Source organism: Sus scrofa, chromosome 1 (assembly GCF_054392235.1).
Source record: "Sus scrofa isolate SSC_HxYL_T2T_F1_AM1 chromosome 1, Sscrofa_HxYL_maternal_Yorkshire_Landrace_v2.0, whole genome shotgun sequence".
Lineage (NCBI taxonomy): Eukaryota > Metazoa > Chordata > Mammalia > Artiodactyla > Suidae > Sus > Sus scrofa.
In genome coordinates this window covers 228,129,249-228,150,809 of record NC_139383.1, presented here as the reverse complement: position 1 = coordinate 228,150,809, position 21,561 = coordinate 228,129,249, and the positions used below count along the sequence as shown (strand labels likewise).

Genomic DNA, 21,561 nt, shown 5'->3' with positions numbered 1-21,561 from the left:
AGTGGAAATGAATCTGACTAGCATCCATGAAGATGCAGGTTCAATCCCTGGCCTCACTCAGTGGGTTAAGGATCCGGCATTGCCCTGACGTGTGGTGCAGGTCACAGAAGAGGCTTAGATTCCCCCAGTGCTGTGGCTGCGGTTGTGGCCATCAGCTGTGGCTCTGATTCAACTGCTAGCCTGGGAACCTCCATGTGCTGCGGGTGCGGCCCTAAAAAGACAAAAAAGAAAAGAAAATAGTGGAATTTTTGTATCTGAATTACATAAATACGACAGTCTTTCTCTCTTTTTTTTTGTGGTGGGGGGGGAGCACCTACTTTCTAAGATGTCTGCTACAGCTCCAGGATCTATTGCATTTTCAAATACCTGCAAAAAAACGGGGGGGAGGGGGAATAAACTTTCAATGTTTTATTAATACACACTTACAGAAACTCTTCATTATATTCTCCCAAATAATTAATACATATCAAATTCAGACATATAATACTTTAGGATTCAACAGGAGTAACTTTAACAGGTATGTGGTAAAAATTTAACAAATGATTAGAGAATGAATGAATGAATGAAATTTAATACAATAATACCAAGTACAAGGAAAATCTGAGTTAGCTGAATCTACCCCATGTTCAAAATGTCAATCTACTTGACCTAGCCCCACATTTTGTTGCTAAAAGCACATCTGGCATCAACCTCAAAAGAGTCTTAGAGTATTTAGAGAAACATCCAGAATAGGACAGATACTCATTATATGTTAACTGAATGAATGACTTCTCTTCCCATACAATTGGTTGTGCTAAAACAGAACATAATAAAAATTCTACATGTAACACAAAAGAAAAGCTAAGTATTCATAACAAGACTCCCACAGAATCCAAAGATAATAAGAGAGAGAAAGAGAGTCTCATAAGTTTTAGGTGTATCATGAAATACAAGATAAACATTGTGATACCTGTCTAGCCACTGCCAAATCTGTTTATTTTGTCCTTGAGATAAAAGTGTCTGGGATAAGACTGAAATAAAGGCATACCATGCCCCTCTCCCTGAATTCTAGAATCCTGTTAGAAATACAAGTTTTTAGCAGAGTTTAATCTCAGGCATTACATTTCTGACTTAAATGATGCTTAACCTTTAGAATGTTTAAAATCTGCTTTTGATCCAAAATCAAGTCTGCTTTAACTATAAACATGGAAGCTGTTCCCTGTATTCCACTTTTTAAATTTTTTATTCTAGTTGATTTATAATGTTCTGTCAATTTCTGCTGTACAGCAAAGTGACCCAGTTATACATATATATACATCATTTTTCTCACATGATCCTACATCATGTTCCATCTCAAGTGATTAGATATAGTTCCCTGTGATCCATTTTTGTCTTACTGACTTGGATTTAACAAGCAAATGTAGGTGAGCTGGGTTTTTTTCCAAAATTATTTCAGTAAGGAGTTCCCATAGTGTCTCAGTGGTTAGCGAATCAGACTAGTATCCATGAGGTCACAGGTTTGATCCCTGGCCTCGCTGAGTGTTGGATCTGGCATTGCTGTGGCTGTGGTGTAAGTTGGCAGCTACAGCTCTGATTGAACCCCCAGCCTGGGCACCTTTATATGCCATGTGTGTGGCCCTAAAAAGACAAAAACACCAAAATTATTTCAGTAATATTTCATCACTTCTCCTCAAGAATGATCATAGGGAATAAATGATCAACATGAACTGCTCAAACATAATGGCTCATACATTCTTTATGAGTAATCTCTTATTTATCTGAATGCTTTAGAACATTCAATTCTGAATTACACAGAAGGTCCAAGGAGGAGAAATGTTTTTAGTACTCGCAGCAAATATTTACAGCTAGAGAATGGAACAGATACAAGAAGGCTGGAGCCAACTGGTAGAAAGCTTGAACCCAAAGAGCTCACAGAAGAAGGCAATTTTTTAAATTTTAAAATAGAGCATTTATTTAATTGCATTTATAAAATGAAAAATGGCCCATAATTTTTTTTCTTCTTGGCCATTGTGTGCAGTGTTTTGATGTGAGATCTGTTCCAAACCAGAGATAGAACCCAGGCTGCAGAGGTGAAACCCAAGTACTAATCACTAGACCACCAGGGAATTGCCATTCCATGATATTTTTGACTAGTAATCTCTAATACAAGGTTTTGCAACAGAGCAGTAGTGGCATCTAGAATGTGACTCTAAGGCTCACTCTCCTCTTCTACAAGTCTGGGAGACTGGTCTAGAAAATCTCTGTCATTCATAGACTGATTTACAGCTTCTACAATTTAATGTCCTTGGGCTTCTTATAAGAAAAATTTCTGCCTTCTAAAGGAGCAAATTTGGAGTTCCCGTTGTGGCTTAGTGGTAACAAACCTGACTAGTATACATGAGGACACCGGTTCGATCCCTTGCCCCGCTCAGTGGGTTAAAGATCCCACATGGCCGTGAGCTGCAGTGTAGGCCACATATGTGATTCAGATTCCATGTTGCTGTGGCTCGGATTTGACCCCTGCCCTGGGAACTTTCATATACCACGGGTGCGGTTCTAAAAATTAAAAAAATAAAAATGAAAAATAAAGGAGCCAATTTAAAATTGATAAAACTAATAAGGAAATTCGTGAGGGGGAAAATAGATTGGATTTTCACCACCCACTTTTTATCACTACCAACAATGAAATGGTAGAAGTAGTTCCTTTGGGTTTTGACTGAATGTTCTAAGGTAATATCCATTTATTCCTCTCCTCTCTTATCTAACCAGTTTATGAGACTCTATTTAAATTTAATGGGCTGTGATTTTTAAATATTATACACAACCCTACCCCTTTCAAAAATCAATCCTCAATTTTTCCAGTCTCAGTTCAAAACAGACAAGTCATTTTCTGGGCACCACCACTCAGACTTTTAAAAATGATAGGTCCTACCCTGGCTGGAGCCTTCCCACATTTACCTCCCCCACCCCCCCAAAAAAATAACCTCAGTGATATTGTTTGGTACAAAAATCAAAGACTCATCAAGGTTAAAATTTATTGTCTCCAAATTCCAAAACAAAAATGTCAAGGGATTGTCAGCAATTGCATAGTAATGAAATTAATATTCCATTAAACACTAAGTGGGAAGAGGGTTGGTAATGTTTTTTTACTGTTTATATCATGATCACATTCACTGAAATGGAATCTAGTTTTTATCACTGCAGCTAAATAAACCAGGTGTGACTCAAAGAAGTTCAGTGAAATCTGAAGAGCCTTCTTGTTTTGTTCCAGGATTTCAGATACAGCATTTAACTAATTTGGTTAGTTTGGGGTCATTTTTATGAGTCTAAAATAGTTTGTTTCTAAGGTCTGCTAGTTTATTGATAATCTGTCAGAAATGTAATGCAACTGCCCTTAACACCTCCGAGAACATTCAGAAAATGTTCTCTGCTCCAGTTAGAAATTGCCATGGGGAGTTCCCGTCGTGGCTCAGTGGTTAACGAATCCGACTAGGAACCATGAGGTTGCGGGTTCGGTCCCTGCCCTTGCTCAGTGGGTTAACGATCCGGCGTTGCCGTGAGCTGTGGTGTAGGTTGCAGATGCGGCTCGGATCCCGCATTGCTGTGGCTCTGGCCGAAGGCCGGTGGCTACAGCTCCGATTCAACCCCTAGCCTGGGAATCTCCATATGCCGCGGGAGCGGCCCAAGAAATAACAACAACAACAAAAAGACAAAAAAAAAAAAAAAAAAAAAAAAAAAAAGAAATTGCCATGGGAGTTCCAAGAATAGAAAACATTCACCAGGGTATTTAGCACTAGTTTGACAGAACTTGGCTCAGACCTGGGATGAAAAGCAAGTCCTCCAACTATGGCTTTGCAACTGTGCTGAGGTACTTTCACGTAATTTTTGTAAAGAAAATTTACAAAAATAACTATAAAAACTGTGTTCTTTATAAGAACCACTAAATGATCTTTAGACAACAGAATTTGAATTTCTCTATTTAGCAATGAGAAAGTCAAGATTACCTTTTCAAACCTCATGCTCCGCTGAATCATAATAGGGAATACAGAAGGAAGACAGTCTGTCTCTAGGTACTGATTCAGGAGGTAAACACCAAGGAACACATCGTGCTTGTCAGGAAGGAACACCCCTGGGCAAGAAATCTTAAAAACAAAACAAAACAAAAACAAAAACAAAGAACAGGGTTTGTTTTGTTTTTAAACTGGGCTCTATTTCCCCTAACCTCACACAATGTCAAGTTTCCCCCACCACCGCAACCTTTATCTGCATCTCCCACACCACAACCCACCCCTGCCCTCTCCCCGCTCAAATTGGAAATTCCAGTTTCTTCCCACGTCTCCGCCAGGTGTCACAATCGTCCTCTCACTGGCTCCTCTCCCCGCCCCTCCAGGATGGCCACGCGGAAGCGGAAGAGGGTGCAAGGCCGAGAATTCTCCCCTTAGGCCTGTCGGGTCCTGCGGTCCAGGCCGCACGCGGCAATGTCGAGCCCCCGGAGGAACATCGAGGGACGCCCGCTGGGTGCCTGCGCCGCGAGCACCAGCAGCCCCGGTAGCCCTGTCCATGGCGGCGGCGGCGGCGGCGGCGGCGGCGGCAGCAGCAGCAGGTTCGAGTTCCAGTCCCTACTCAACAGCCGCACGCCGTGCGCCGACCCCACCTGCGCCCGGCTCCGCGCGTCCGAGAGCCCCGTGCACCGCCGCGGCTCGTTCCCGCTGGCCGGGACAAACCCCTCGCAGGCGTCCCCGCCCCTACTGCCCGAGGAGGATCGCTTGGACCTGAACCCGTCCTTTCTGGGCATCGCCCTGCGCTCCCTGCTGGCCATTGACCTGTGGCTGTCCAAGAAGCTGGGGGTGTGCGCGGGGGAGAGCTCTTCCTGGGGCAGCGTGCGGCCCCTTATGAAACTACTGGAGATCTCGGGACACGGCATCCCCTGGCTGCTGGGCACCCTGTACTGCCTGTCCAGGAGCGACAGCTGGGCCGGGCGCGAAGTTCTAACGAACCTGCTCTTCGCTCTGCTTCTGGACTTGCTCCTGGTGGCCCTGATCAAGGGGCTGGTCCGCAGACGCCGCCCGACCCACAACCAAATGGACATGTTTTTCACCCTTTCTGTGGACAAGTACTCCTTCCCCTCGGGCCACGCCACGAGGGCCGCTCTAGTGTCGCGGTTCATCCTGAACCACCTGGTGCTAGCCATTCCGTTGAGGGTGTTGGTGGTACTATGGGCCTTCATCTTGGGCCTCTCCAGGGTCATGCTGGGACGGCATAATGTAACCGACGTGGCTTTTGGCTTTTTTTTGGGCTACACACAGTACAGCATTGTGAACTATTGCTGGCTTTCACCTTACAATGCACCGTTCCTCTTTGTATTGTGGAACCAACAATGACTCTATCTCATTCATTAAGGCACCAGGAGATCTGAAGGTTTCCACATGTGATGATGCTGACATAAACCAGCAGCCATCCAGACATTTCAGGCTTCCTTTGGGATTTCAGGTGCCCTGCCATCTTGATGGGTTCCTAGGCTGGAGCACGTGCTGGCCATTACTGATCACAGCCATAGTATAGAAAACAAAAAACTCTACTGTATACTTATCTAACACTGTTTATATCTCCAGGAGAACTGCAAAGAAACCAAGTTGGGATGATTATAATGTTGCTACTTTTTAAAAGGTGACATCAGTAAATTTTGTGTTTTGTGGTAATCCTGAGGTTGCTGAGGAGATCAGAGGAACTGAGAGCCTGGGGGGAGGCTCACCACATATGTCAGTGGACCAGTATGGAAGGAGATGGGCCCTGCTGCCTGTCATTTCTACTGAATAAAAAATAATGCTCATTTAATGAGGTAATAAAAGGGGAAATAACTTGATTCTTTGCAATGCAACAGCGTAAGCTTTCAAATATATACCACAAGGATGACCCTGTATATTGGTTTTTCATATGGAATTCCATTTCCCTCTATACAGCACACTTTAGGTAACAGTATTTAACTTGAAATTCATCAAAGGGAGCCTACGGCTATACAATGTATAACTCCCAAATTTCTGTTTATATTGACCCTCACAAAGCAGTTTATCCATGGTGCCTCCCCAAATCCCAACACCAAAAACCACCAATTGCAGGGTGGACTCTGCTCATTATTCTTTGACCAGGAAAGAGGGAAGAGGGTTGTGTGCTTTAAATGCTGCTCTACCTAAAAATATGAAGTTTTAAATTACTTATGGAACTAGCATCTTTAGATAATCTTAATAACCAATTATTTTGACATTTATAATAGAAAGGATTATCCCCTTTGATCTGTCAGAGGGTACACATACGAATCTGGAGAATGGCTGGAACAAGTAGGGTCTGATTGGGTGGAAGCGTGAACTTTCTAAGTGTGAGAGGCACAATGAAAAAAGAACAACTACTCTTCAAAACAGAATCAAATCATTTTCATTTCCACAATATCCAGAACACAGACTACCTCTTCACTTCCTGAATCACCCAAACTGTGACACTCTAAATGGTTTCCTTTATTGTTTAGCCTTAGAAAGATGCTTTATTTTATTGCAGCAATATTCAGGCCAGATATTTGGAAGCAATGATATTTCCTCTTGCAGCATCCACAGTCAATAGTGGGAGTTCAAAGTTAAGCTCACCTTCTCAGTCCTGGTTATTTTTCTGGAATTCCCTATCTTGTAGCTGGGGCCTGAATTTGCTGGCTTTTAAAGCACAGATCAATTCACCTGATTTTTTTGGAGCATCCTAAGTACTGTACAGTAAAATAAGTGATTCCACTGTTAATTAATTGTATATTTAATAATGCCTTTTAAAAGTCAAAATAAAATTAACCAGTAATGTTGAATGAAGTGAGATGAAAACTTGTTTAATTTTTGCCTTGATGAGGAGGAAGACTTCTCAAGAATTCCTTCATTTTACTGCACAATTGTGAGGGTTCACAATTGATATACCACAACTGATACAGTTTGGTCCTATTTGCTGTCAGCAAAATGGAAAGAATCAAGGAAATTTCAATCTTTGTTTCAGAGCTGCACATATGATGAAACCACAGCATTTGTCATTTGTACCGAGATTTCCATGGCTGAAACTTGTTGGTGTTGTGCTTGTAATCATGGCCAGTAAAGAAGCCCCTTATTGGCAGGCAAAGCTGCATGACAGTCTGTCACCAACTACAAATGGAAGGACCAGAAAATAGAAGCCGAAATAAAAGGAATGACCCCAAACGGAGTTCCCATCGTGGCGCAGTGGTTAACGAATACCGACTAGGAACCAGGAGGTTGCGGGTTCCGTCCCTGCCCTTGCTCAGTGGGTTAACGATCCGGCGTCGCCGTGAGCTGTGGTGTAGGTCGCAGATGCGGTTCGGATCCCGCATTGCTGTGGCTCTGGCGTAGGCCGGTGGCTACAGCTTTGATTCGACCCCTAGCCTGGGAACCTCCATATGCCATGGGAGCAACCCAAAGAAATAGCAAGACAAAAAAAAAAAAAAAAAAAAAAAAGAGGAATGACCCCAAACAAGAACAATGGGGTCACATTGCCACAGCACCTTACTTAAGCATGATTCAGTGGATAATTATAAAACAGTTGTTGATTGATTTCCCTTTTGGCATTAGCAAGCTAGAACCATCTGTAAGGGAAATAAATTAGAAAATATTTGATTGGCTTATAGAGGTGGAAATTGTCAAGAAGAGATGGGTCTTTTTTAAATTATAATCTTCCCTGGTTATTTAAAGGGGCTTTTTGGAGCCCTTCAAGGCTCAGTGGTTAAAGAACCCGACTAAGATCCATGAGGATGCGGGTTCGATCCTTGGCATGGCTCAGTGGGTTGAGGATCCCAAGCTGCCCTGAGCTGTGGGGTAGGTCACAGACGCAGCTCAGATCCTGCGTTGCTGTTGCTGTGGCGTAAACTTGGGAACCTCCATATGCTGCGGCTGCGGCCATAAAAAAAGCAAAATAAAATAAATAAATAAGGGGCTTTTTAATTCTTTCGTAAATATTTATCCTAGAGAAGAAAATAAGATCCTTCTCGGACTTAGTGCAAGGTTATTTTAAAAGAACAGAAATATTCAGGATAAAGCTAAGAAAGCTTTGGCGGACCAAGAGTAGCGGGAAGAGTTTGAGCTGAATTAAAGGTTAGAGTCAGCAAGGACCAATGAAGAGAATTTTAAGGACATGGGTATGATTTGTCCCAAAAGATAATGATGTGGGTGTGGTGAGGTAGGGAGGGGTGGTGAAAACGACCCGGACCATTTAAGAACCCTGGGGAAAGAGTCTGACTTGGAAAAGGAGGGGAGAGGATCGTCGATTTCTCTTACCGCCCGAATCTGCAGTTCCACCACCACCTCCAAAGGCATAGTTCCCTACGTGGGCGAAAGGACTGGGATGAAAATATCCTTTTGTGCTGAACCTTGGACCGATTTTTCTTAGTTTAGTTCAATCCATAGAGCAAACGTTCCCAGTAGTTTCCCCAGCCCCCACTCCCTCGTACTCCCCATTAGTCCCCCCAAGCCCAGGTCACTCCCACCAGGAAGGGTCTCACAGTACAAGCAGGAGCCTAGGCTTCCAGAAGGCGGAAGCGTTGCGTTGTCATGGACACTCAAATGCGCAACCTTCCGCCCTGGAACTCGGACTCGTCCCAGAGCGCAGGCGCATGCGCCTCCGGCGCTCCACTTGGAACCCTGTGTCCTAAAGTCGGCTTCCCAGAGTGTGAGTTAGAGGAAAAGCCCTAATCGCCTGGCGGCCTGATCGCCAGATGCTAAGAGCGCTAGTTTCCTTTACACCAACTCTCTTTAGTGCCCCAACCACTGTTAAAAATGTTTACAGTTTCCATCCTGAAAGTCGAATGTGCCATAACTCCGTTATAATTGAAGCACTGCTCATTTTTAGTAGCTATACGACCCCCAAGTCCTGGAAGTTTTGTAAAAATTCCAATTAATATAGAAGTATGGCCCTAAAAGTACTCCCTTGCTAAAGAAATGTTATGTCCTCAAGTTTCGTTCTGAAAATAGGACCACTGTTAATAATAAGAAATGGAACGTGTGCTAATTAACAATACAAGGATATTTCTTAGTTTTAAAAGTTAAATATACCCTTTTAGCCACAACAGAAATATTTTCCAGTCTCTTTCCTGGAGTTTAGTTAATTTAAGGCAAGAATTGAATTACATTATCAGCCAATGAGTAGCTACTGTAGTTGCCAAAACCAGGATTATACTGTTAAAACCCATCAGAGCTGGCAGGCAGGGCAAGAGTTTTTAACCAGTAAAGGAAATTGTACTTTCCTCCCCATTTTTAATAGTTAAAAATGAAGGCAGTAAAGCGGGAGTGGCTGCGTTTAGCCAATCAGAAAAAACCTGGAAGAGCCAATGTTAACTCTAAACAAAAACAAAAAACAAAAAATTTACTGGGATGAGTTATTTATTATTAATGTTTTGAATTGGCGATTTATACAACAGCAGAAATGAGAGTGCAGAAAAATGTCCTGAGACAAGAATTAAGTATTCATTTTGGTAATTGGAATGCCTTTCCTGGAAGGGAAAAAGCTCAAGATGATGAAGGAAGATTTGTAATGCAGCTCTCAATGACCTATCTGCATACCAAGAGGCACACAAGTAGGTGCTTGGCTCCCTACATGATCCAGAGCATTGATTTATCAGCTCACAACAGCTTGCTGGCACCCTTACTAATCAAACCATTTATATATGGAGACAGGACCTGCCCGGACACTCACAAATACGTCATCAAACCAATGCTAAGACATCACGTAGAGAGAAAACCAAAACATGAATAAATAAGTGGTCAGACATAATGAAGGGAAGAATCAATCTTTACTGAGAACCTGCAAAATGCTAGGCACATTGCATGGAAAGTAGTTGCATCCCCACAATAACTCTTTGAGGAGATGTTACCCTCATTTACAGGTGCAGAATCTGAGGCCACAAAATCTTTTGTCCAAGTCCACACAGCTAAAGGGAAGCAGCCACACTTGAATCCAGGTAGGCCCTACCACATGCCCTTGTAATATAGACATCCTATTGATCTCTAGAGACACAGTGTCCCATTCTATGCTCTTCATAGCCTTCACTGAATTTTCCTTGCTTAACCAAACTCTCCTTGATACTGTACTCTCCTTGCTTGGCTCCTAAGGCATAGCCCTATTCTGGCTTCCCTCCAACTCTCTGGCCATTCTTTCTCTGTCTCTATTCATCTTTCTCTCCCTGGCTAAGCAGTGTTTCTGGGGTCTTTCTTTTCCTCACTCTATATCCTTTACCTAGGATATCATCCACTATAGGTATGTATTCCTGAAATGGAGTTTTAACTAAAGAACAACCCCCCCACCCTTGGCTAAGAAGGCAGCTGCAAGCCTTTCCAGCTGTACTCATCACTATGCCACCCTTCTTGTAATAATGTAACAACCGTGTGCTCTCTGTCCAAGCCAGCAGCCCTGCTAATCAGGTACCCAGCATTGCTTATCAGTTCCGCTTCTGTAACCTTGCTTGCTCAGTTTCTTAGGGAGGAACACTGTCTGCTTGGGGATGGGGGAGGTCCAGGATGCTTACATGGAAAAATCAAGACCTTGTTGTGTATAAAAGTTACTGAGAACAAAGACCTGGTGCTCAGACTCTGGAGGTGACTCCTCTGAGCCCGCACCGGTGCTGAATAAACCTTGCTTTTCCATATCTCCGAGTGCTGTTTGTCTCCTTCCGTTGCCACGGTTTTTGCAGTTTCCACAACATTACCACATGTACACAGATTTACATATCCCACCCAAGCCTCTCTTAAGCTTTCCCAGACAAGGTGAAGTCTCACCATTGCAAATATATATACATAGGCAAACTGTCACAATAGCAGTTTTGCATTTGCTCCTGTGATTGTTGATTACTATATGTCTTTGTAAACTGTAAGCTCTGCATGGCTAAGAGTTTTTATCCTAAGTACCTAGCATAGCTGATGCTCAGTAATTATCCTGAATAGATGTTAAATGCAGAGATGATCAAGGCAGTCTATAGGGTTTAGTGTACATGGGTAAAGGGAGGTCCTATCACTACAGTGCAAACTAAATGTGCAAAATGGGAAAGGATTAGGCACAGATACCTCTGCTATTTTTCCCTGGGGGTATTAAATGAGCTGAGAGGAAATATTTACACTCTGTTAATTTCCCCCACCATGGTCATGTGAGGTACCTAGTTGCCAGGGAGATGCAAAATTTGCTACATACACAATGCCTCTGGCTCCTCTTGCAGAGACTGAGGCTGCCACCTCCACCAGAGTCCAGGCAAAGCCATTCAAGGATTGGACAGAGATTGGTTTTATTATGTGTGTAGGTGTTGTTGTAGGTTGCAGAAAATAAACACAACTCTTATTCCCAGAGTATTTCTGCAGTGCAGGCTGCTCAGCAGTGATAACGGCATTGCAGAAATGACACATCAGTAATACATCGTGTTCACATCCTGGCCACTGCCAAGAGAATGGCATATAACCCAAATGGGAATTTTCCAAGGAGTTAATTACAATGAGCAAAGAACAAAAGTATAAAGATAATTACAGCTGATATTTTCCTTTTATATAAAAAATAATTGTAGGACACCAAATTGCAAACATTTCTTTTCAAATAACATAGAAAGAAGTATTCATATGAGGGAAGGAAACTATTTAAAAGAAGGAAGCATTAATGGTAGAGACGTGGGAAAACACATTCAGACATTGCTAGTAGGAGTATAAATGCATAGAGTGTATTAATTTTCTATGGCTACCACAAAAAACTACCACAAACTTAATGGCTCAAAACAAGACAGACTTTATTATTTTTGGTTTTGTGGATCGGAAATCCAATGTAGATCTCTAAAAGTAGAACGTCAGCAGGGCTGCATTCCCTGTTTTCCGTTTCCTCACTTTTCCAGCTTCTATGGGGCTGCCTTCATTCCTTGACTAGTAAGTAGCTCCCTTCCTTCATCGTCAAAGTCGGCAACACTAAGCCAAGTCCTTCTCAGGCTACCATCTCCTGATTCTACTTTTTAAGGGCCTCTGTAATGGAGTTCCTGTCATGGCTCAGTGGTTAACGAATCCAACTAGGAACAATGAGGTTTCGGGTTCGATCCCTGGCCTTGCTCAGTGGGTTAAGGATCAGGCGTTGCCATGAGCTGTAGTGTAGGTTGCAGGTGCGGCTTGGATTCCGCATTGCTGTGGCTGTGGTATAGGCTGGCAGCTACAGCTCCGATTCGACTCCTAGCCTGGGAACCTCCATATGCCATGGGAGCGGCCCTCAAAAGGCAAAAAAGACAAAAATTAAATTAAATTAAATTTAAAAAAAAACCGACCTCTATAACAACACAGGTCTCACTAGATAATCCAGGATAATTTCCCTATTTTAGGATCAACTAATTCAAAACCTTGATTCCATCTACAAGTTTATTTCCCTTTGACATGGAAGGTAACACATTCACAGGTTCCAGGGATTAGGAGGTAGATTTCTTTGGGGGCCATTACTCTGTCTACCACACATAACTTCTCTGGAGAACAATGTTACTATTAATCAAAATTTTTCATTTGACTGAGGAATTCCACTGCTAGGAATAGCTACATATGGGTATACTTTCACAAGTACAAAAGAACTTATGCTGCTTTTTTTATTTGTAGTTTATTTTTACTTATTTATTTTGCTTTTTAGGGCCGCACCCATGGCATATGGAGGTTCCCAGGCTAGGGGTCAAATCACAGCTACAGCTAGCTGCCAGCCTACGCCACAGCTCATGGCAACGCCTGATCCTTAACCCACTGAGCAAGGCCAGGGATCGAACCCTCAACCTCATGGTTCTTAGTCGGATTTGTTTCCGCTATAGTTTAAAAAAATACTGGAAACCACCTAAAGGTTCATTAAGTAAGCCTAGATTAAATCAATTATGGTTAAGCCTCAGGATGGAATAGTATGTAGCATGATAAAAGAATAAAGCAGGAGTTCCCATTGTGGCTCAGTGGTTAACAAATCCAACTAGGAATCATGAGGTTGCAGGTTCGGTCCCTGCCCTTGCTCAGTGGGTTAAGGATCCGGCGTTGCAGATGCGGCTTGGATCCCACACTGCTGTGGCTCTAGTGCAGGCTGGTGGCTACAGCTCCGATTCAACCCCTAGCCTGGGAACCTCCATATGCTGCGGGAGCAGCCCAAGAAATGGCAAAAAGACAATAAATAAATAAATAAATAAATAAAATAAAGCAGAGCTATAAGTCCTAGTAGTAAAACTCTAAAATATAGGACTAAGGGGGAAAAATGTGTAAAGTGTGCAGCCACTTGGCAAATATGCACATATATGTTTAGAATATTACTGGAGGGAGTTCCCACTGGTGAGTTAAGAATCTGAGTGCAACAGCTGGAGTCACTGCAGAGGTGTGGTTTTGATCTCTGGCTCACCGCAGTGGATCTGGCAATGTGGCAGATGTGGCATAGGCTGCAGCTGTGGCTCAGATTCAATACCTGGCCCAGGAACTTCCTTATGTTGTGTGGGTGCAGCCATGAACAAACAAACCAACAAACAAAAAGAATATTCCTGGAAAGTTACACTAGAAACTGCTATTGGATGCCTCTAGGGAAAGGACCTAGAGTAGAGAGATAGAAAATGTACTTTTCATTGAATATCCTTAGGTACTTTAAAAATATTTTTGCCAAGAATTTGCATTATCTAATTGAAAAAGGAAAACAAATTAAAACAAGTTAAAAAACCATAAAACAACAGAAAGATACATTTGGGAAGATAGGAAGGACCAGGAATTGGCTTCTTCGGCTTTTGGGGGGCTCCATCCTATATACTGTTTGCTGTGAGAAAAATCCATGCACATGTGTCTGCTCCTTTTGCTTCCAGTGCAGAGTGTCTTCTCCTGTGATCACTGGTTGTCTCAGAGACCCGAAAGCCCCTGAAATGATAGGGAACTTTTCACATATGTGCATATGTGCATCTTTTCTGAGAAGAGAGCCTGTAGTTTTCATTAGATTCTGCAAGGGGTAGAGTTAGTCAAATTAGGTTTTGGAACCACTGTTCTGCCCTCTATCTTTCCATCAGTTCCCTCCCACCCACATTACCTGACAAGGCAGCAGATAAGGAAAACCATCATGTTCATGCCCACTTATGACAGCCAGTTCTCTCTAAAAGGGAAGCTGTATTCAACAATAAGTGAGAAAGATTTTCAAAGTCTGGTTCTGGGCCATTAGTTTACGTCTAGACTCAAACTCATTTATTAGATACTGTGATCTTTTGTGCCAGTGAATTATTCATTAGCAAATGTGAGTAACATCAGCAAATCGAGCTTCCAAAGTAAGCTGTTCTTTAGGATTTGTAAGAAATGTCTGGGGTGGTGGTGGGGAACCCTCAAGAACAAGAAATAATCTGGATTATTTAAGCAGTAATGTAATGTCAGACTACTGATTTTTTTTTTTTTTTTTTTAAGTGCAGACCCAGCCTCAAGACTCAGAAACTAATTTTGTTTTCTGTTTGGCCTTCTTCAAAGTCTTTCTCTGAAATGTTCTTTAACAGCTTAGTTTTCTCACAGTCTGATATACAGAGGAAAAAAATTTACCTTTCTGACTTTGACTATAAATATACAAAAGAACATAATGAGCTACATGGGCTCTTTCCTTGGTTCTCATAAACTGCGTAAAGATGAAGTTTATATTTAAAAAAAAAATCTTTTCTTTTTTTTGGTTGCACCCACAGCATGTTGAAGTTCCTGGGCCAGGGATTGAACTTGTGTCACAGCAATGACCAGAGCCACAGCAGTGAGGATACTGGATCCTTAACTCACTGCACCACAAGGGAACTCCTTTCAAAAAATCTTAATGTTAAAAATTCAGCAAAGTAGCAGGATATAAGATTAACATTCAGAAATCAGTCACATTTCTGTATACCAACGAAATATTAGAAAAGGAATACAAAAATACAATATCTTTTAAAATTGCACCCCAAAAAAGTCATATACCTGGGAATACACCTGACTAAGGAGGTAAAGGACTTATAGGCCAAGAACTATGAAACGTTAATCAAAGAAATTAAAGAAGATGTAAAGAAATGGAAAGATATTCCATGTTCCTGGATTGGGAAAATCAATATTGTAAAAATGGCCATACTACCCAAAGCAATCTACAGATTCCATGAAATCCCTATCAAATTACCATGACATTTTTCACAGAACTAGAACAAAAGATCCAAAAATTTATATGGAACTACAAAACACTGAGAATTGCCAAAGTAATCTTGAGAAACAAAAACCAAGCAGGAGGCATAACTCTCCCAGACTTCAGGCAACATTACAAAGCCACAGTCATCAAAACAGTGTGGTACTGGTATCAAAACAGACAGACAGACCAATGGAACAGAATAGAGAACCCAGAAATAAACCCTGACACCTATGGTCAATTAATCTTTGGGATGCAAGAGCATAATATTGGAAAAAGAAAGTCTATTCAGCAAGCATTGCTGGGAAACTGGACAGCTGCATGCAAAACAATGAAACTAGAACACACCCTCATACCATGCACAAAAATAAACTCCAAATGGCTGAAAGACTTAAATATAAGACAAGACATCATCAAACTCCTGGAAGAGAACATAGGCAAAACACTCTGACATCAACATCATGAATATTTTCTCAGGTCAGTCTCCCAAAGCAATAGAAACTAGAGCAAAAATAAACCCATGGGACCTCATCAAACTGACAAGCTTTTTCACAGCAAAGGAAACCAAAAAGAAAACAAAAAGACAACTTACAGAATGGAAGAAAATAGTTTCAAATGATGCAACGGACAAGAGCTAAATCTCTAGAATATACCAGAAACTTATACAACTCACCAGCAAAAAAGCCAACCACCCAATGGAAAAATGGGCAAAAGACCTGAATAGACTGTTCTCCAAGGAAGATGTGCAGATGGCCAACAAACACATGAAAAAATGCTCAACATCCCTGATAATAAGAGAAATGCAAATCAAAACTACCATGAGATACCACCTCACACCAGTCAGAATGGCCATCACTAAGAAGTCCAAAAATAACAAGTGCTGGAGGGGCTGTGGAGAAAAGGGAACCCTCCTGCACTATTGGTGGGAATGTAAACTGGTACACCACTATGGAGAACAGTTTGGAGATACCTTAGAAATCTATACATAGAACTACCATATCACCCCACAATCCCACTCTTGGGCATACATCTGGACAAAACTCTTCTTAAAAGAGACACAGGCACCCACATGTTCATTGCAGCACTATTCACACTAGCCAAGACATGGAAACAACCCAAATGTCCATTGACAGACGATTGGATTAGGAAGATGTGGTATATACACACAATGGAATACTACTCAGCCATAAAAAAGAACGATGTAACGCCATTTGCAGCAACATGGATGGAACTAGAGACTCTCATCTTGAGCGAAATAAGTCAGAAAGACAAAGACAAATACCATATGATATCACATATCTGGAATCTAATATACGGCACAGATGAACCTTTCCACAGAAAAGAAAATCATGGACTTGGAGAACAGACTTGTGGCTGCCCGGGAGGGGAGAGGGAGGGAGTGGGAGGGATTGGGAGCTTGGGGTTATCGGATGCAAACTATTGCTCTTGAAATGGATTTACAATGAGATCCAGCTGTGTAGATATTGAGAACTATGACTAGATACTTACATCGCAATAGAACAGTGGGAAGAAAAAAAATGTATATATGTATGTGTAACTTGGTCCCCATGCTGTACAGTGGAAAAAAAAAAATCTTAATGTTAAAATCATATTCTTTGAGGGAAATTCACATTAGGGGATCAGCCTGTCACCATATGAAGCCATTGATCAACCTTAACATTATTAAAGGTGACATCTAACGTCTTCTTCGTATGTGATATAGGATGCACCTATGAAGCACTTTTGTCAAGGAAGTTGAAGTTGAATCTAAATGAGCCACTAGAAGATCCCGTCGTGGCGCAGAGGTTAACGAATCCAACTAGGAACCATGAGGTTGCAGGTTCAATCCCTGGCCTTGCTCAGTGGGTTAAGGATCTGGCGTTGCCGTGAGCTGTGGTCTAGGTTGCAGATGAGGCTTGGATCCCGCATTGCTGTGGCTCTGGCGTAGGCTGGCGGCTACAGCTTTGATTCGACTCCTAGCCTGGGAACGTCCATATACCGCGGAAGTGGCCCTAGGAAAGGCAAAAAGACAATAAATAAATAAATAAATAAATAAATAAATAAATAAATAAGCAAGCAAGCAAGCCACTAGAGTTTCACAGTCTAATAAGGAAGCCACAGGTGGCTAAATTTAAATTATCTAAAATGAAATAAAATTTAAAATTCAGTTCCTCACTCATACTAGCCACATTTAAAGTGCTCAACAGCCACATCTGGCTAGTGGCTATTGTACTTGATAGTGAAAATAGACTATTTCCATCATTACAGAGCAGTGTTATTCTAGAGCTAACTTCACTTTATGGTGGATAAAGAAGCTTGTTAATGACACCGCAAGGAAGCAAACAGACATGTCTAGAACATGAGACATTTTATAGGAAAACTAAGCTAGTTGTGCAACAAAATGATAACATTTAAAAAAAAAAAAAAAAAAAGGAAGGAGGGGAGGAGAAATGCTCCCTAGATTAACAGATATAAGACTTGACAACCAAATGTAATACATGGACTTTGCTGAGACACTGATTCAGACAAACCAACTTAAATAGAATATTTAACACTATTTTGGGAAATCTGATTATGATTTGGGTATTAGAGAATACCAAGTAATTAACTTTGAAAGATACAATAATACCCTTATGTTTATGGAAGCCAAATATTAACACTGTCTAGAGATGCATATTAAAGTTATGTAGCAGAAATGATCTAATGTCTAAGATTTTGTTTCCAAATACTCCAGCAAATGAATAAAAGAAATGGATTTTTAAAAGTAGCAAAATCTTGGAGTTCCTGTCGTGGCGCAGTGGTTAATGAATCTGACTAGGAACCATGAGGTTGCAGGTTTGATCCCTGGTCTTGCTCAGTGGGTTAAGGATCCGGCGTTGCTGTGAGCTGTGGTGTAAGTCATAGATGTGGCTTGGATCCCGCGTTGCTGTGGCTCTGGTGTAGGCCGGAGGCTACAGCTCCGATTCAACCCCTAGCCTGGGAACCTCTCCATATGCCGCGGGAGCAGCTCAAGAAAAGGCAAAAAGACAAAAAATAAAATAAAAAATAAAAACAAATAAAAATATTCATAGTTGGAGTTCCCGTCATGGCACAGTGGTTAACGAATCTGACTAGGAACCATGAGGTTGCCAGTTCGGTCCCTGCCCTTGCTCACGGTTAACGATCCGGCGTTGCCTTGAGCTGTGGTGTAGGTTGCAGACGCGGCTCGGATCCCACGTTGCTGTGGCTCTGGTGTAGGCTGGTGGCTACAGCTCCAATTCAACCCCTAGCCTGGGAACCTCCATATGCCGTGGGAGCAGCCCAAGAAATGGCAAAAAGACAAAAAAAAAAAAAAAAAAAAAAAAAAAAAAAAAAAAAACATAGTAACAATTTAAAACCCTAAACATATACTTAAATAAGAAAAGCAATCATAGCTTTATGAAGACCTCATTCTTTCTTAAAATAGCCCATCAAGAAGATTCTTGGTGGTGTCATCATAATTCCCCTCAATAGAAGCCTTTTTTTTTTTGTCTTTTTAGGGCTACACACGTGGCATGAGGAGGTTCCCAGGTTAGGGGTCAAATCAGAGCTGTAGCTTCTGGCCTACAACACAGCCACAGCAACTCAGGATCAAAGCTGCATCTGTGACCTACACCACAGCTCACAGCAATGCCAGATCCTTAACCCAGTGAGGGAGGCCAGGGATCAAACCTGTGTCCCCATGGATGTAGTCAGATTTGTTTCCACTGAGCCACAACGGGAACTCCCTTACACACATTTAAAAAGAAAATATAGTGGATCTATTCACCTCAAATTCAGATGCCATAAGAAAACTATTGTGATGTATAACACTCTACAAGTAATTCAAAAAAGAAGTAGTGTGTTATAAGATCTGTGGTCTCTGCATGACAATACAAAACAGAAGCTGGCAATTTGAGTATTTCTTTAAGAATACACACTCCTTGAGACTATTCCCCAAGTATGAAAATGCTTCCAGGGAAGAAATTAAATTGCAATTAAACAGCTTTTAATAATCGTGAAGTCATTTGGGATTTAGACCCAGACATGAAACCTATTTCACAAACTTTAGAGTTCCTGAGTTAAACTCATGTTACTCTCTGATTGCTGCTTTGACTCACTGGCACTTGTAGGTTAAATACTTAATGATTCCACAGGACTACCCTTGGGCATTCTGGAAGTCCATATGCTCCCATTTTAAAGTAATTTCTATTCAGGAAAAATTAATTTGCTCCTTAGAGTTTCAGCTGGCTATTTCTATGTATGTGGGAGGCTAATTATGACCCAAAGCAATTCTCAAGGAATTATATTTATTATCCAAAATAAGAAAGCAGAAAAGGGTATGATTTCATTCCAAAACTTGTAAAAAGTTTCCACTGTCGGGAGTTCCCATGGTGGGGCAGCGAAAACGAATCTAACTAGGAACCATGAGGTTGCAGGTTCGATCCCTGGCCTTGCTCAGTGGGTTAAGGATCTGGCATAGGATGGCAGTTGCAACTCAGATTAGACCCCTAGCCTGGGAACCTCCATATGCCATGGGTGTGGCCCTAAAAAGAAAAAAGACCAAAAAAAAAAAATAATAAAAAGTTTCCACTGTACCACGGCACAGGATTTAGGCCCAAAAGTCAGCAATGGTTAAGATGAGGCTACTTCTGATATCATTATATCCACCCTTTCCTCTCCTACCAAAACATAATTCTTCCCATTCCCTTTTTACCCTCTTCTATTTGTAATCCTACACCTTTCCTTTTATCCTTGTTTCCATTCATTTGTTCCCTATTCATCTATTCAACACATATTATTGGATATCTACTATGTGCTAGGTACTATTCTGGGTAATGGAGGCATAGGAGTGAACAAGAAACAATCTATGCCCTTGTGGACTTTACATTCTAATGGGGTAGGAAATATAAATACGTGAGCATAGATAATATCAGTATGATAAATACTAGGAAGGAAATGTCCAGGGAAATGATAGAAAGTTACAGGTTAGAGAGGGAATAAGAACCTACATTAGACCCACTGGATAGGTCCATAAGGTATGAATTTGATCTATATTAGCACATTATATCTATTTTTTTTTTTTTTTTTGCTTTTGCTTTTTTTGCTTTTTAGAGTCATGCCTGCAGCATATGAAAGTTACCTGGCTAGGTGTCAATCAGAGCTACAGCTGCCAGCCTACACAACCGTTGCTGGATTCTTTAACCCACTGAGCAAGGCCAGGGATGGAAAGGCATCCTTATGGATACTAGTCAGGTTCATTACCACCGAGCCTCAAGGGGAGCTCCCTATATCTACTCATTTTAAAATTGATAATATCCCATCATATTAATATATAACTTATTTAAGATCCTCTATTGATGGGCAATTAGATTGTTTCTTCTTTTTTCCTGGCCACCCACACACACACACAAAACGCTGCAATAAACACCTTTGTAGGTAAATCACTGCTTATTGGTGCAAAAAATAACTTGGTTGGACAATTTCCTGGTATTTAAATTGCTGAATCAAAGCACTTAAACCTCTAATACTGTCAAATTACCCCTCCCAAAAAAGTTACACAAATGATATTCTAATAGCACTTCCTCACACCTTGTCTACACTCGGTATTGACAAACTTCAAAAGATTAAAAAAATGGCGTCTCATTTTTATTTGGGTCTCTTTAATTACAAGTAGGGCAACAAAGCCTGATTGTTAAATGTGCACGTTTTGAAGTTAAACTCCCTGGGCAGATCCTACTTCTTTCCGTTAAAATGTGTGACATTATGCATGCTGGATCTATTTCCTCTTCTCAAGAAAGGAGATAATGAGAGCACAAATCTTTACGATTAAACGAAATAAGCATAAATACAGGAAGCCCTCTCTATGCGCTCGCTATTGGTGGTACACTATTTTCTCAAGCCCTACTCTTTGCAGTACTTTACCTTTGGCATACTCCTTCCCCCGGCCCCGCCCGCAAAGCTTCGCAGAATCTTAGGTGTTTGTAACTTGAAATGAGTGAAAAATCGGCGCCGCTTTTCAACTTACTCCCTACTTTAACTGCCCCCACCCCCACTTCAGAAACCGGTTTACATATCAGTGCACAGGAAGGACTTGGTTTTTAAACAATACACAAAGCGGATAACATTTGGTCCGAGCACCCCCCCCCCCCCGGCCTCTAGGACCCACCATTTACTGCGTAGGAAACTCCAGATAAATATTTAATACTACACGACCAACAGCGCCGTTAAGGGTAAACCAGCAGCGCTGAAAGGCTTCAGAGAAGGGAGTTTTAAACAAAACTGACTTCCAGACAAAACCCCCTACTTGCAGGCCCCGGGACGCACCTCTGGGAGGGGCCTAGGAAGGCTCCGCCTTCTAATCCGGAAATGACGTTTCAGGTGGAGTCAGTCTTTTTCCGCCGTCTGCCTGTAGCGCTGCCTGGGCTAGTA

The 21,561-nt window shown here is 41.7% G+C and overlaps 1 protein-coding gene across 48 annotated transcripts in view; it reads right to left on the bottom strand.

The window, feature by feature from the left end:
- Window positions 1-21,493, bottom strand: part of SPATA6L (spermatogenesis associated 6 like) — a 96,777-nt gene extending 75,284 nt beyond the window's left edge. For 26 of the 48 annotated variants that reach the window (XR_014822151.1, XR_014822225.1, XR_014822185.1 and 23 more), the window contains exons 1-3: window positions 8,289-8,536; window positions 3,984-4,121; window positions 318-366 (exon numbers count right to left, since the gene is read on the bottom strand). Coding sequence is in view for 23 of the 48 variants with exons in the window: in XM_084986531.1 (XP_084842657.1) it covers window positions 318-366; window positions 3,984-4,121; window positions 8,289-8,327 (226 nt within the window). In the remaining 25 variants the exon portion in view is untranslated. Of the gene's footprint in view, window positions 1-317; window positions 367-3,983; window positions 4,215-4,267; window positions 7,935-8,288; window positions 8,568-21,456 lie in introns of those variants that run through there. The other 22 variants (XR_014822226.1, XM_084986480.1, XM_084986482.1 and 19 more) reach the window with 9 other exon arrangements.
- Window positions 21,494-21,561: the final 68 nt, after the last annotated feature.